The 15,059-nt window shown below is 42.7% G+C and overlaps 1 protein-coding gene across 1 annotated transcript in view; it reads right to left on the bottom strand.

Moving 5' to 3' along the window:
- Positions 1 to 15,059, bottom strand: part of LOC141147942 (guanylate-binding protein 6-like) — a 58,422-nt gene that overhangs the window by 16,020 nt on the left and 27,343 nt on the right. Inside the window, exons 5-6 of the mRNA XM_073635102.1 lie at positions 3,229 to 3,338; positions 103 to 290 (exon numbers count right to left, since the gene is read on the bottom strand). Coding sequence (XP_073491203.1) covers positions 103 to 290; positions 3,229 to 3,338 — 298 coding nt within the window. The remainder of the gene's footprint in view (positions 1 to 102; positions 291 to 3,228; positions 3,339 to 15,059) is intronic.

Raw genomic sequence — 15,059 nt, forward strand, 5'->3', positions numbered from 1 at the left:
CAAAGCACGGGTCCACTTTCAGTGTCCTAGCTTCTTATGTAAGGACTACGATAAAATGCTTTGAAATGCTTTGTTTGGTTTATAGATAATTCATATACATACGTGTTTTAAGCTTTAGGGCGTTATTCAGGTAATCATCTTCTGAGATCGGTTCCCCATTAAGCTCCAGTTCCAGCGAGAAATCTCTGACTGTCCAGATAAATATGGGGAAGTATGTGGAAAAGGCTGCCTCCGTGTCCTGAATGTTATCAGTCTTTACCTTGATTAATTCAGTGAGTTCCCCCACAAATCTTTCAAATGTTTATAAGGATATATAACAGTTTTTTTTCCACTTATCTAGTTAGGATTAGAACTAGAGTATTTTAAACATGATCTCTGGGATAGCGAGAAATAAAAAGAACCCTCATCCCCCGCTTAACTAATCTAAAACAAATCTACTTACCTCAATCTAAAGTCATATGGGCATAGTTGAGGAATTCGGCCATTTCTCTGGGCTAACAATTAATTGGGAAAAATCAGTAATTTTGCCAATAGACCCTCTCACAGAGTCACTCCCACATCAAATATCCCAAATTAAAGTAGTAAGATCCAGGGCAATATATAACTGGAAACCTGGTTCCACTTATGAAGAAATTAAAACAGAAATGTCGGGTATGGGGCCGTTTGCCTCTCTCAGTCGCCAGGCGCTGCAACTTACAGTAATCAAGATGGTCTGGTTGCCACAAATTTTATATAAATTACATAACTCCCCAGTGTGGATTCCTAAGCATTGGTTTAATAAAATGGACAGAGTGTTCAGAGAGCTAATTTGGAAAAACGGGGTGGTAAGGATCAGCTTGCAGGCGTTGCGACGGCAGGGAGAGAAGGGTGGGATGGGAGTGCCGGACCCACAATGCTATTTCTTAGCATCTCAAATGCAACATGTGGGAGGCAGTAATAGGCCAGGGAACAAGGTAGCAGGGTGTAATGTACTACTGAATGATACCAGTCATGATACAGTAGTAGAGGCGATGGAGGCAGACTCCTTTGGTACCAAGTGTCCTACCACTCCGATGATGGTCAAGAGCTGGGCATATGTCAAAAAAATACTGGGCTATACGGGCTTCTCAGAGTTTTCACCATTATGGGACAACAACAACCTTAACGAACTTAAAAAAATGGGGATTATTGAAGAGTGGGACCGTCAGGGCATTCATTGTCTGACACAGCTATATGAGGAGGGAAGATTAAAATCATTTCAGGAGTTAGTGGAAGAATATGCGATCCCTAACCGATCATTCTATAGGTATTTGCAAATTAGGCATGCCTTAGAAGCCCAATTTAGCGGGAAGGAACCAGTGTGGTGTGAAATGACCTCCCTTAGGAAGTTGTTCAATGCCAACTCTAGAAAAGGACTAATTTCTGATATATATGGAAGTATGAATGTGTCAGGTCAGGAGGGTATGGTGGAAAACAAAAATAGGATTAAATGGGAGGGAGATGTTGGGCCACTGTCAGATAGCCAATGGGAGTATGTTCTGGCATTAGGGCCCAGGATCTCCCTCTCCCTTTCACAAATAGTTTCTCATCTTTATTTGTCATATCGGACATATTATACACCATTGAAGCTGTTCAGGTTTGGAAAGAAGCCTGATGCGAAGTGCCAAAGATGTGGAGGAGGAAGAGGAGATTTGGTACATATGTTCTGGTGATGCCCCAAGCTGTATAGATACTGGAGGGGTATTGTGGATAAAATAATTTCTGTGTTTGGGACATCTCTGGGCATGGAGGTCAGGACGTGTTTATTGGGCTTGATGGAGGAACAAGAGATTTTAAGGGATACACAGACCGCAATAATTAGATGTTTGTTTCAGGGCAAAAAACTCATTGCACGGAATTGGCAAAAGATCCCCCAACAGTACTAGAGTGGATGAAAGAAGTAAGGGAGGTGATTAGTAGAGAGAAATATATCTATAAGAAGAGGGGTAACTATAAGAAATTCGAAAAAATAGGGAAGTTATGGGTGAATCTGGACGAGGTCATAATGGGGGTAGGATAATAGTGGAAGTGCGAGGGATGGTTGGTGGGTGTGTGTGGAAGGGGGTGAGGTATGGGGATTTGGGGGGACAGGGGGTATAGTGGGATGTGAATTGGGGGGGAGGGGGTAAGGGTAGGGGAATGGGGGATTAAATAAAAAGAAAAACATTTTCAGTATATTATTGTTTACGGATGTTTTGACTTGGTGTATAAATGATGTAAATATAATGTCTGGACAGATGATGGCATCTTGTTTTTTTAATGAAATTTTTCAATAAAAAGATTTAAATACAAAAAAAAGTCATATGACATTTTCTTTCTTATGGACTGTGGTGTAGGATGGCTCTTATGCTTGTGCCCATATTGCTCCCCAGCAAGGTGGACACTTCCTATTCACTCTCTCCTGTGATGAAGATGAGGTGCTGGATATGGATCCCCAATATATCATGAGAAAAGGCCTTATAAAGCCAAAAAATGTGTGTCTGGCAGCTCTTCACAAAACATTGTGCTCCTCTCGAAAGGCAGAGGTCACCAAATTTGAGCAGTCCATATTCATGTCAAGCAAAAGAGAGCGCCAAACAAAAGTACATAGAGTACAAAGTGGTATTTTATTGTTTATGCAAATGACAGCATAAAAACACCAGACATTCAATGTGTTTGGGGGCCTCAGCATTCCCCTTTTTTAGGGTTCTAAACTTAACAAAATATCAGTTGGATCCAGAGCTCCTGGAAAAATTCAACCCAAACCAGTAGGATAATTTTTAAAAAGGCACCAGAGCAGCTAGCTGATATCTAATTTATTTTAGAGACTTGATGAAGTTCAAGTGCTGAGCCCCTGAAAGACGTTTGACTGTCCTGTTGTCATTTGCAGAATCAAAAAGGTACCACTTTTGACTATAAGAACTTTTCTTTGACATCTCCTTTTGACTAGGATGTCCATTGGAAGGGTCCACACAGGGCACTGAAGACTTCAAGCAGCAGAATTGGCACTTCCAGTGGCATGACATTATGACCAGTTGGGGGATCAGGACTCCAGTGGTGGATCATCCTCATACTCCACACTTTAGATGAGGTGCTGTGAGGAATCACATGGTGGGAACCTGTGGAAAATGCTTAAATGGGTATGGTTGTTGGAGGGATTGTGGGGAAATGTTTTACCCAGGGATGAGTTTTAAGTCAAATTCTGTCTTGTAACTTGTTATAAAAGGATACTTTAATTTGTCTAGATCATCCTGGCAGATGGTGCCCATGCCGTTATAGATTAAGGCGCTGCTTAGCAGGACTGCAAGGGTGAAGATCTTGCTGTCATTTCTTGTATCCCCCTTAAACAAAAGAACAAAAAATATAAAAACACAAATGTATGGTAGGCATTGCACACAACTACAAACTCATCTTTATTTGCACCTATTTTGAAAATAGCTAAACTAAAACCCCATTTTTCTTGCCTTAAAAAAGAAGAATCACCACAACTTCAAAACTGTTGTTGAATCTCCCTCTGCATATAGCAATTGGTCCTGTTCTAATCAGTGGGCATATTGTGCAGTAAAAGCACATCTCTTTTTCTGCCTATGCTGGTTATTAACTCCACCCCAGGCTGAAGCCCAATTTATGCAAGGCACTGTAGCCACCACCCCCCCTTCTCTGTGTACTAGCTGGAGGCTTGTGTTGCCCTTCACATGCTGATCCTGTAGTTTGTTTTTTTGTTTTTTTGTTTTTTTTTAATTTTTGGAGCTGACTGATATATGCGTCCTGGATACATCATAAAACCTGCCTGTGACTTTTGCCTAGTCCCATCGAGATTGCTATCCTCTGGCACTTTTGTTAACCTTTTTTCTCCCAGTCCTTATACACACTTTAATGCAAATGATCCCTGATGAGAGGAAACCTCTGAGACTGAGTAAATATAAGAGAATGTAGAATGTATGACGCCTGGCCTTATACCTCCAGACTTTCAGTACGGCTCTCCTCTCGGTTGGTCTGTGAATGTCTGTGATCTGCAATCAAGACGCGCACGAGAGTGGTTACAGATTGCATCTTGGATCTTGAAGACACAGAATACTTTCCCCCGCAGACATCATCATCGCCTCCTCCAACTTCTCCACAGAAGAATTGCAACGAACACTGTGAGGACTTCATCGGAGCACTTGGAACCCTGCCACCACGGCCTCTAGCCTCTTACAGGGATACGTAATCTCGTCATAACACTAATAGCACCGAGGACAGCCACAAGACCAGGTTTACTCGCGGTGATAGAGGTTTAAGATGCTAACTGTTTGGGTTTGGGCACCTGGAATACAGCGGGATTCATCCCAATATCTCGAGATTCCAAACTAGGGTTGAAGTACTTTAACTTAGTTAGGATGTCAGTGGTTATATGTAGCCGTTATAGTCTAGCTGACCCAGACATGAACATACTGCAGAGGGTTTTAAGTATTTACTTTAGGGTATATTTACAGGTGAGGACTATATAAGCTCAAGTTAGTTGAACCTCTTTATAATATTAAGGTGTGTATCTCATTTACCTGTATACCCTAACCTGCTCTCCCCCCCCCCCTGCCCTTGGGTATCTGCTGCCCTTATACTACAGATCATCTCCTCTCCTCTTCCATTCCGCTTGCTGCCCTCTTTCTACCCTCTTCAGGTTTCTCTGTCACGCTACTCTGTCTGCCAACCCCCCTCCCTCTTTTCCAACCCTACTTTCCTTCCCCCATTTTCTCTACCTCTTGATTAAGTAAAGGATGCCGAGGATACACAGGGGGTTATAATGTATGTTTATCATATGTTCAAATGCAAAGTACGATGGTGTCCAGCATTATGGTTTTGTGATGTTAGTTTTTGTTTTTTATGTTTAAGACCAGAATGCAATTACGCTCTGTTTGTTGCCCAATGCAGGCTCCCCGCCCTCTTATTTGAAGTGGGATACATTGACGTACACATCCACTAGACTATTTTCTTGGACTCTGACTGTACACATACCCTGTGGTTTCCGTCCGTTCTCTCTACCTCACACAGCAGTCCTGATAGGACATAGGCTGACACTCCAGAACTGTTTCTTCCCAGGTGGATTAGTATTTCTATATCCATCTCTGGTTTGATATATCTATTCCTCTATTTCTCTTCTTTCTGCTTCTCCCCACCTGTCGTTTTATCCCTTCCCTTCCACCCCCACCGCCTTTTCTGTCCCTCTTAGTCCTCTCTACCCTCATACACTGAGATACCCCTCTTGTCTTACCCCCCCTTTTTCTCTGGGTTGGCTCCGCCCTCGTCCTCGCGCCTGAGGGGGAAAGAATTTTAAGACTAGGTGAGGCCTATCTCGTCCTCTGCTAGTAAGTTGACTAGATTCTCCTGTCTGCTTGCAATGATGCAGCATAGCAAGGTTATCAGTGCTCCCCTGTCACTGAAGTGCATCTCTTTGAATGTAAAGGGTCTGAACCTGCCTGAAAAAAGATCGTAAGTCCTCTCTTCTCTGTCTAAACACAGAGCTCATTTTATATTTCTACAAGAGACCCATTTTCAATCGGACGCCGTACCCAAATTGTCAAATCACATTTATCGCCAGGTATTTCATGCCACTAATGCTGAAGCCAAGACCAAAGGTGTCTCTATACTAATTTCCAGACATGCTAACTTCCTCATTACAGACTCCCTTATTGACCCCGAGGGTAGGTTCATTTTTCTTAAGGGTACTTACGCCTCAAAACCATTGATGTTAGCTAATATTTACAGTCCAAACGACCATCAGGTCCCCTTCTTTCAAAAAGTATGTGACCAACTAGCAGCCTTTCAGAGGGGATTGGTCCTATGGGGGGGAGACTTCAACATACCCTTGAATCCCCTGCTAGACTCTTCCACGGGTTCCTCCAACCTAACATACAAAGCACTAAGACAGATCAAGCTAAACTTACAACACCTGACTTTACATGACACATGGCGGACTATGTCACCTTCGGTAAAGGATTATACTTTTTACTTGGCCCCACATCAAAAGTACTCGAGGATAGACTACTTCTTCCTCTCCCAGGCAGATCTATCATACCTGAAAGAAGCAACAATAGAACCTATGTTCTTATCAGACCATCATCCGATCACGGTAACTCTCGCCTTCCCGGAAGTAGAAACTAAGTCGAAAATCTGGCGTCTGAACCCATCCCTACTTAAAGATATCCCTACAATAGAACACATTTGCACGCCCATCCGTCAATACTTCCAGGAAAACACAAGTCCAGAAGTATCTCCAATTTCTCTATGGGAGGCACATAAGTGTGAATTTATGGCCCTAGCATCAAAATTCAAAAAATTACAGCAAGAGACCATCAATTCCCTTATCCAATCGATTAAAATTCTGGAAACAACCCACAAACAGACCCAAGCTACACTTCAGGACTTAATACGATCCCGTTCTCTCCTGTTGGAGGAGCTGGATAAACGCACGAAAATACGTTACATTCTTGGCCAGAGGATCTTTTATGAACATGGCAACAAGTGTGGCCGTCTGTTGGCCTGCTCAGTTCAAGATGCTAAATCTTCCTCCAAGATTCACTCTTTGTGCAACAACAGGGGAGATCTCCTGGTCAAGAATGAGGACATTGCCAAAGAATTTGAGAGATATTATTCCAAGCTTTATAACTTACAGACTGATCATATTTCCCAAACTACACCCGAATTACGCGCAAATCTAATTAAAGACTTTCTTGCCTCCTTCAGCCCCTCTCCCATGAAGCCTCAACAAGCCTTAGCCCTAGAAAGTGAAATATCCACCACGGAAATAGAAATAGTTGTAAAACAAATGAAGGTTGGGAAAAGCCCGGGTCCCGATGGCTTTACCCTTCAATATTACAAATCCTTCTCGGACAGTTTGTTCCCCAGACTCTTGACGACCCTCAATAGTTTTTCAGATTCTCATTCCCGACCGAATGAGATGCTTAGAGCGCATATTACCGTAGTTCCTAAAGAAGACAAAGACCCGTCTCTAGTGACAAATTATAGACCAATCTCCCTACTAAATGTAGATATAAAAATGTATGCAAAAGTCCTAGCTAATCTATTGATGCCCCTTATTCCAGAACTCATTTCCCCAGACCAGGTGGGATTTGTTCCTGGACGAGAAGCCAGGGACAACACGACTCGTACCCTTAACCTACACCATTGGCTTGCATCAACTAAAACACAAGGCTTCTTTCTGTCACTAGACTCCGAGAAGGCGTTCGACAGGGTGGCCTGGGATTATATGAGAGAAACGCTCCTAGCCATTGGCCTGGGAAGTCGTATGCTTACCATGACATTGACTTTCCCAAAAAAAAACACTATAACTAAAACATGGAGACTCAATACCGCCATATTGAAAGACCCTATAGACATATTAGAGCTTAATAATACACTGAAAGATTACTTTTTACGTAACGAAGATGATGAGACCTCATTACTTACACAATGGGAGGCACACAAATGTGTCATTAAAAAGTTAGCTAAAATGAAGAAAGAACAATAATCCAAAATAAGATCACTGATAGAACAAATTCACAAATTAGAAATTACACACAAAAGAACTGTTGCACTCTCAACATTGGAAGAATTAACAAAAGCGAGAACACTCCTATCGGAAGAACTAACCATGAAAACCAAAAGACATTATATACTGAGGCATAAGATATATTATGAACAGGGAAATAAGAGTGGAAAACTGCTAGCAAAAGCAGTTTAGACTAAGAAAATAGCCTCTACTATACATCAAATAAGAGATAATCAAGGTAAACCACATTCTTCAAATGAGGAGATTGCTAAACAGTTCGAAATCTACTACCAAAATCTATATAATTTTCCTACCAATCACAAATGCCCCCATAATTCAGACAAAAGTGCAAAACTCATCCAAGAATTCCTAGAAAAATACAGCCCACCTCAAATATCAAAAAACGCAGACCAAGAACTTGAAGCCCCCATCTCAGGCTCAGAATTTGACAAAGCAATAAAAGAGATGAAAATAAGTAAAGCCCCAGGTCCAGATTGTCTACCCTTACAATACTACAAGACATTTACCGACATACTGATGCCAAGATTCTTGAAAACCTTTCAATCACTACACTCTGAACAACACCCCCCAAAACAACTATTAGAAGCCCACATCACTGTGATACCTAAAGAAGGCAAGGATACAACTCAGGTTACCAACTACAGACCAATCTCTTTAATAAACGTTGATGTGAAGATATATGCTAAAATATTGGCTATGGAGTTCTACCATTGTTTACTTCCCTTATAGCACTAGACCAAGTGGGTTTCATCCCAGGAAGAGAGGGACGTGATAACACAATCAAAGCACTAAACATAAGCCATTGGCTAACATCCAAAAAGAAACATGGGTTCTTTCTCTCCCTGGATGCCGAGAAGGCATTCGACAGAGTGGCCTGGGACTTCATAGATGCAGTTTTAAAACACATAGGTAGTCTACCTCAAATGAGATTATTATTATTATTATTATTATACAGTATTTATATAGCGCCAACAGTTTACGTAGCGCTTTACAACTTGAGGGTAGACAGTACAAATACAATACAATTTGATACAGTAGGAATCAGAGGGCCCTGCTCCTTAGAGCTTACAATCTAAGAGGGAAGGTCAAGAGATACAAGAGGTAATAACTGTGGGTGATGTGCTGATTGAGAAGATAAATGTACAGTTGTTAGGTGGGGGCCAGATAGGCTTCTCTGAAGAGATGAGTTTTCAGGGATCGTCTGAAAGTGGATAAAGTAGGAGAAAATCGGACGGATTGGGGTAGAGCATTCCAGAGGATGGGGGAGGCTCTGGAGAAGTCCTGAAGGTGAGCATGGGATGAGGTGACAAGGGAGTTTGAGAGCAGGAGGTCTTGGGAGGAGCGAAGAGAACGATTAGGTTGGTATTTTGTGACTAGGTTAGAGATGTAGCTAGGGGCCAGGTTGTGGATGGCTTTGTAAGTTATAGTTAGTATCTTGCATTTAATTCGATGACTGAGTGGCAGCCAATGGAGGGATTGGCAGAGGGGTGTAGCAGACGCTGAGCGGTTTGTGTGGTGGATGAGCCTGGCCGCAGCGTTCATGATGGACTGAAGTGGGGATAGCCTATTTAGAGGTAAACCAATGAGGAGGGAGTTGCAGTAGTCAAGGCGGGAGATGACCAGGGAGTGGATTAGAAGCTTTGTGGTGTCATTGGTTAGGAAGGGGCGTATCTTGGAGATGTTGCGAAGACAGAGGCGGCAAGCTTTGGATAGTGATAGAATGTGGGGTCGAAAGGTTAGTTCAGAGTCCAGGATTACACCTAGGACCTTGGCGTGGGGAGATGGGTTGATAGTTGAGCCGTTGATCTTGACAGGGAGATCAGGGGAAGTGGCACCTGAGGGAGGAAATATCATGAGCTCGGTTTTGGATAGGTTGAGTTTGAGAAAGTGATGTGACATCCAGGCTGATATGTCTGCTAGTAAGTCGGTAATGCGTGAGGAGACAGATGTAGAGAGCTGGGGGGTGGAGAGATAGATTTGGGTGTCATCAGCGTAGAGATGATATTTAAAGCTGTGGGAGGCAATCAACTGACCCAAGGAGGTGGTGTAGATTGAGAAAAGGAGAGGTCCGAGAACAGAACCTTGGGGGACCCCAACGGAAAAAGGAAGAGGAGAGGAGGAAGTAGAGTTGTAGGTGACACTGAAGGAGCGGTGGGATAGGTAGGATGAGAACCAGCGAAGAGTACAGTCACGGAGACCAAAGGAGTGGAGTTTTTTGAGGAGGAGGGGGTGGTCCACTGTGTCAAAGGCAGCAGAGAGATCCAGGAGAAGTAGTACAGAATAGTGTCCATTGGCTTTAGCCATTAGTAGGTCATTTGAGAGTTTAAGAAGAGCAGTTTCCGTGGAGTGTTGAGGGCGAAAACCGGACTGAAGGGGATCAAGAAGTTTATTCATGGTCAGATGGTCGCTTAGTCGGTTGTAGACCAGTCTTTCAAGAAGTTTGGAGGAGAAGGAGAGTAAGGAGATGGGACGTAAGTTGTTGAGATTGGTGGGATCCAGTGAGGGCTTTTTTAGTATGGGGGTGACTAGTGCATGTTTTAGAGAGTTTGGGAAGATACCACAAGAGAGGGAGAGGTTGAAAATGTGAGTTAGAGAGCATAGAATCGAGTCAGAGGGTGAGCGTAGCATTTGCAAGGGAACAGGATCCAGGGGGCAAGTGGTTAGATGAGTGCTAGATAAAAGTTTAGCAACCTCAGTAGTAGTAGCAGGGTTGAATGAGGGAAGTAATGATTGTATCTGTGGATATGGGGTGTTGCATGGGGGAGGTTTTTGCGCATTGGCGATCTCCTCATGAATTGTATCAATCTTAGTTTTGAAGTGATTGGCAATCTCCTGGGCAGTGAGTGAGTTGGTGGGTGGAGGCAGTGGAGGACAAAGTAGAGTGTTGAAGGTAGAGAAGAGTTGACATGGACTGGATGAGAAGGTGTTGATGAGTGTGATAAAGTAGGTCTGTTTGGCAGTGTGAAGGCAGGAGTAGTATTTTAGGAGGGCAGATTTATATTGTGTGAAGTCTTCCTGGGTCTTATGCCGCGTACACACGAGCGGACATTATGGCGGACTTTGCCCGGCGGACTGGATTTCGTCGGACAATTCGATGTGTGTGGGCTCCAGCGGACTTTGTTTTCTCAAAAGTTTGACGGAATTAGATTTAAAACTTGTTTTAAATTTATCCGTTGAAATCGAGTCCGGTCGAAAAGTCCGCCGTCTGTATGCTAGTTCGACGGACAAAAAGCCACGCTAGGGCAGCTATTGGCTACTGGCTATGAACTTCCTTGTTTTAGTCCGGTCGTACGTCATCACGTACGAATTCGACGGACTTTGGTGGATTGTGTGTAGGCAAGTCCGTTCATTCACAAAGTCCGTCGGAAAGTACGTCGAAAAGTCCGCCGGGCAAAGTCCGCCGTAATGTCCGCTCGTGTGTACGCGGCATAAGTCTTATGCCACAGGCGCTCAAGAGCGCGGCTACGTTTTCTGAGACTTCTGGTGTCATCTGTTTGCCAGGGTTGTAGCAGTCGGGGCCTAATTCTGCGTGTAGTGAGGGGGGCCAGCTTGTCTAGGGAGGAAGACAGTGAGCTGTTGTAGATGAAAGTAGCTAGGTTGGGGCAGGACAGGGGGGAGATTTTGTCATAGAGGTGATCAGTAGCAGAGTAGAGAAGAGAAGGGTTGAGGTGGCGAAGGTTTCTGCGTGTAACTGTTAGGCGGTTGGAGGGAGAAGAGGTGGAAGACAAGGAGAGAGCAAAACTAATAAGGTGGTGATCAGAGAGTGGGAGTGGATTGTTGGAAAGTTTGCACGGAGTGCACAGATAGGAGAAGGCAAGGTCAAGGGTGTTGCCATTGGAGTGGGTAGGAACCTGTATCCATTGCTTCAGGTCAAGCGATGAGGTTAGACTGAGAAGTTTAGAAGTAATAGTAGTGTTAGTGTTGACAGGGATGTTGAAGTCCCCAAGAATAATTGTGGGGATTTCAGAAGAGAGAAAGTAGGGTAGCCAGGCAGAGAAGTCATCAAGCAAGGCTGATACCGGTCCAGGGGGCCGGTAGATGACAGCAATTCTTAGAGAAATGGGAGAGAAAAGACGAATGCAGTGTGCCTCAAAAGAGGAGAGTGTCAGAGAGGGAGGTGGGTGAAGAACCTGATAGGTGCTGCATGGGGCTAGAAGGATTCCCACTCCACCTCCCTTCCGTCCACTTGGTCTGGGGGAGTGAGTCCAGAGAAGGCCCCCATGGGAGAGGGAAGCAGGAGAAATAGTATCCGATTCGTGAAGCCAGGTTTCAGTAATGGCAAGTAGGTTAAAGGAATTTGTGATGAAGAGGTCGTGGAGGGCGGTGAGTTTGTTGCAGACAGAACGTGCATTCCACAGGGCACAGGAAAAGGGGGGGCTGGTTTTGGAAAGAGGAATAGAGACCAAGTTCTGTGGGTTGCGGCTCCTGCCAGAGGGTGTAGGGGGATGGGAGCGTTGGACAAAGACAGATGATGGTGGCCCAGGGTTTGGGGATATGTCACCAGAGATTAGGAGAAGCAGGAGGGTGAGGGAGGTAATGTGGGACTGTGATTTATGTGAAGGGGCATGTCTCAGAGTACTGGAGGTTTTATCAGTGTATGGATGTAGAATGAGCGAGAGTTGGTAGGAGCAGTAGTAGGGGGAAGACAGAAGGCAGGGTGATATGTATAAGCAGGTGGGTGGAGAGGGGGGGTGAAGGTAAGAGAGTTTGAGGAGAGAGGAGAGGATCAGAAGCAGTGGTAGAGAGTGCATGTTACAGAGTGGAAGGAGAGCTTAATAGAGAGACAGGGTCACCTGCAGTCTGTTAGCTGCTTTCCAGTGCAGATTGCTGTATTCGTTTGCTTCGTGCAATCGCTGAAGTGCAGAGAATGAAGTGCATATCACAAATGAGATCATATATCAAAGCACTATACTCTAACCCAACAGCACGAGTACGCATCAATGGCCACCTGTCGAACGCCTTCAACATACGAAATGGCACTAGACAGGGCTGCCCCTTATCCTCACTACTATTTGTTCTAACATTAGAACTATACTAAACAGAATCAGAGCTAACCAGGACATTAAGAGGATAGAGATCCAAAATAATACATATAAAATTGCAGCGTTTGCCGATGACATGCTTCTCTTCCTCTCAGAACCCCATATTTCATTACCCAACCTTCTTCAAGACCTGGAACATTTCAACCTACTATCAAATCTAAAAATCAATCACTCAAAGTCCAACGCTCTTAACATTACATTACCTACTAATGTAGTTGAATTATGTAAAATACACTTCCCATTCACTTGGGCCAAACAAAGTATAACATACCTAGGAATTGAAATCCCCTCAAATCTAACTGATCTTTTTAAACTAAATTTCACGCCCATACTAAAAGAAACACATGAAGATTTAAAAGGGTGGAATTCTTTAAACGTATCTTGGTTTGGGAGAGCTTCCTTAATCAAGATGACAATTTTACCCCGATTCCTATACGTAATGCAAACAATCCCCATTAGATTGCCTTTATCATTCTTTGCCTCTTTTCGCAAAGCATGTTCTACCTTTATCTGGAGAGGCAAACCACCTAGAATCAAATATACAAGATTAAACATGCCCAATAATAAAGGAGGTATAGCGCTCCCTGACCTAAGGAAATATCATCAGGCAGCTCTTTTAACACGAATTGTAGACTGGAACATTCATCAAACAGTTAAAGACTGGGTTTCATTAGAACAAATACAGTTCCCACAAGAGTTAAAGTCTCTACCATGGATTCATCCGAAACACCATTCAAAATCTGTTAAATCACACCCTCTCATGGGTCCCACACTAGGAATCTTTCATAGCACCTTCAAAATTAACAACACATCTCCCTGGATGAGTCCCCTCACACCACTGAGAAACAATCCAGATTTTCCCCACGGGTCTAGAGAAAAACTTTTTAACACATTGCTGGCCACACAATGAAATTCAGACCAAACACTTCTTTAAGAAAGGAAAACTTTTCTCTAGGGAAGATATAAACAAAAACATAGAACCATTCATACTCCCACAATGGAACTTTATACAAATTAGACACTTTCTGACCAGAAACGAATCGGCCCAATCCTGGACAAAACCCCTTACAACATTAGAAGACTTATGTACAAAAAAAAAACCCTCACAGACATATCACTTCAACCCTTTACAACTCACTTTTTGAGGGAACGACGGACTTCTCCAGCATGTCATGCCAAAACTGGGAAAGAGAACTGGATATTAACTTAACGGAAAAAAAATGGGAAAAAATGTACATGAACACACATAAAGGATCTCTAAATGTGGCCACTCAAGAGTGTGGCTTCAAAATCAGTACTAGATGGTACAGAACTCCTACCACTCTACATAAATTCTCCCCCCTAATATCTGATAGATGTTGGAGATGCAAACAAGAGGAAGGCTCGAGGCTACATATATGGTGGTAATGCCCGTTAATTCAAAACTTCTGGAAATTAGTACATGAAACCATTACCTTAATCACTTCAGAAAATGTAAGTTTTAACCCAGCACAATACCTCCTACACTTTATCTTCTTTTCCAGAAAACAATACTTAAAATCCCTATCTATGTACATGATTAATGCAGCGCGACATTGTATCCCCTACCACTGGCGCTCAAACGCCATTCCATCAAAAGCTGAATGGTTCAGGAGGATAAACAGTATAGAAAAAATAGAGGAACTCATAAGTATTTCTCAGGAGAAAATAACTACATTTTCAGCAACATGGCAAAACTGGATAGATTTCAAAAACTCTCAGACCTATAAAATAATCATCAAGCAATAACTAAATTTTAATTTTTTATTTTTTTCTTCTTTAAAAAACAAAGTGCATAGGAGTGTTGGGGAAAACTATTACAATAAGAGTCCTGGTCCTACATTTATACAACCCCCCCTCTCTCTTTAATTGTGTATACCCATTTATTTTATCCCTTTTTCCCTGGTTTCCCTCATCACCCAAAAGGAATATTTTCAATTTAATAATTATCTCAGCCGAATTAAAATGGGGAAATATTTGTTAAATATTTACTTAGACTAATAGATCTGTTCTCAACCACACTGACAATTCATCCTACTGTAAAATGTAACTCATCTCAACTGTTAGTGTAAACACTTTCATTTTTTTATTCTTTTATTGCACTGTATTGTATTTTCATTTTCACCCAATAAAACCTTGTGAAACAAAAAAAAAGGATTTGAAAGGACCTCATGTTTTTTTTTGTGTGGGTCCCCCATTAACATCTACACTAGACCCTCATCTAGAAAGAGGGAGTGGAATAGGTGAAGGGATCCTCTGGCTGCTCGGTTTACAAACAAACTGAAGAAGCTGTTGTCATACTGCCGGCAATTTAATCCCACTTTTTGTTTTTGTAAATTACATTTTTATATATTACACAAATACACCACTTCACAGGTATGGACAGGGCATCCCCTTGGCATTGTATTTAAGAAATTTTGAAAAGAAAATTAAAATTCCCTTTAAGCATTAGT

Source organism: Aquarana catesbeiana, linkage group LG06 (genome assembly GCF_042186555.1).
Source record: "Aquarana catesbeiana isolate 2022-GZ linkage group LG06, ASM4218655v1, whole genome shotgun sequence".
NCBI classification, from domain to species: Eukaryota; Metazoa; Chordata; class Amphibia; order Anura; family Ranidae; genus Aquarana; species Aquarana catesbeiana.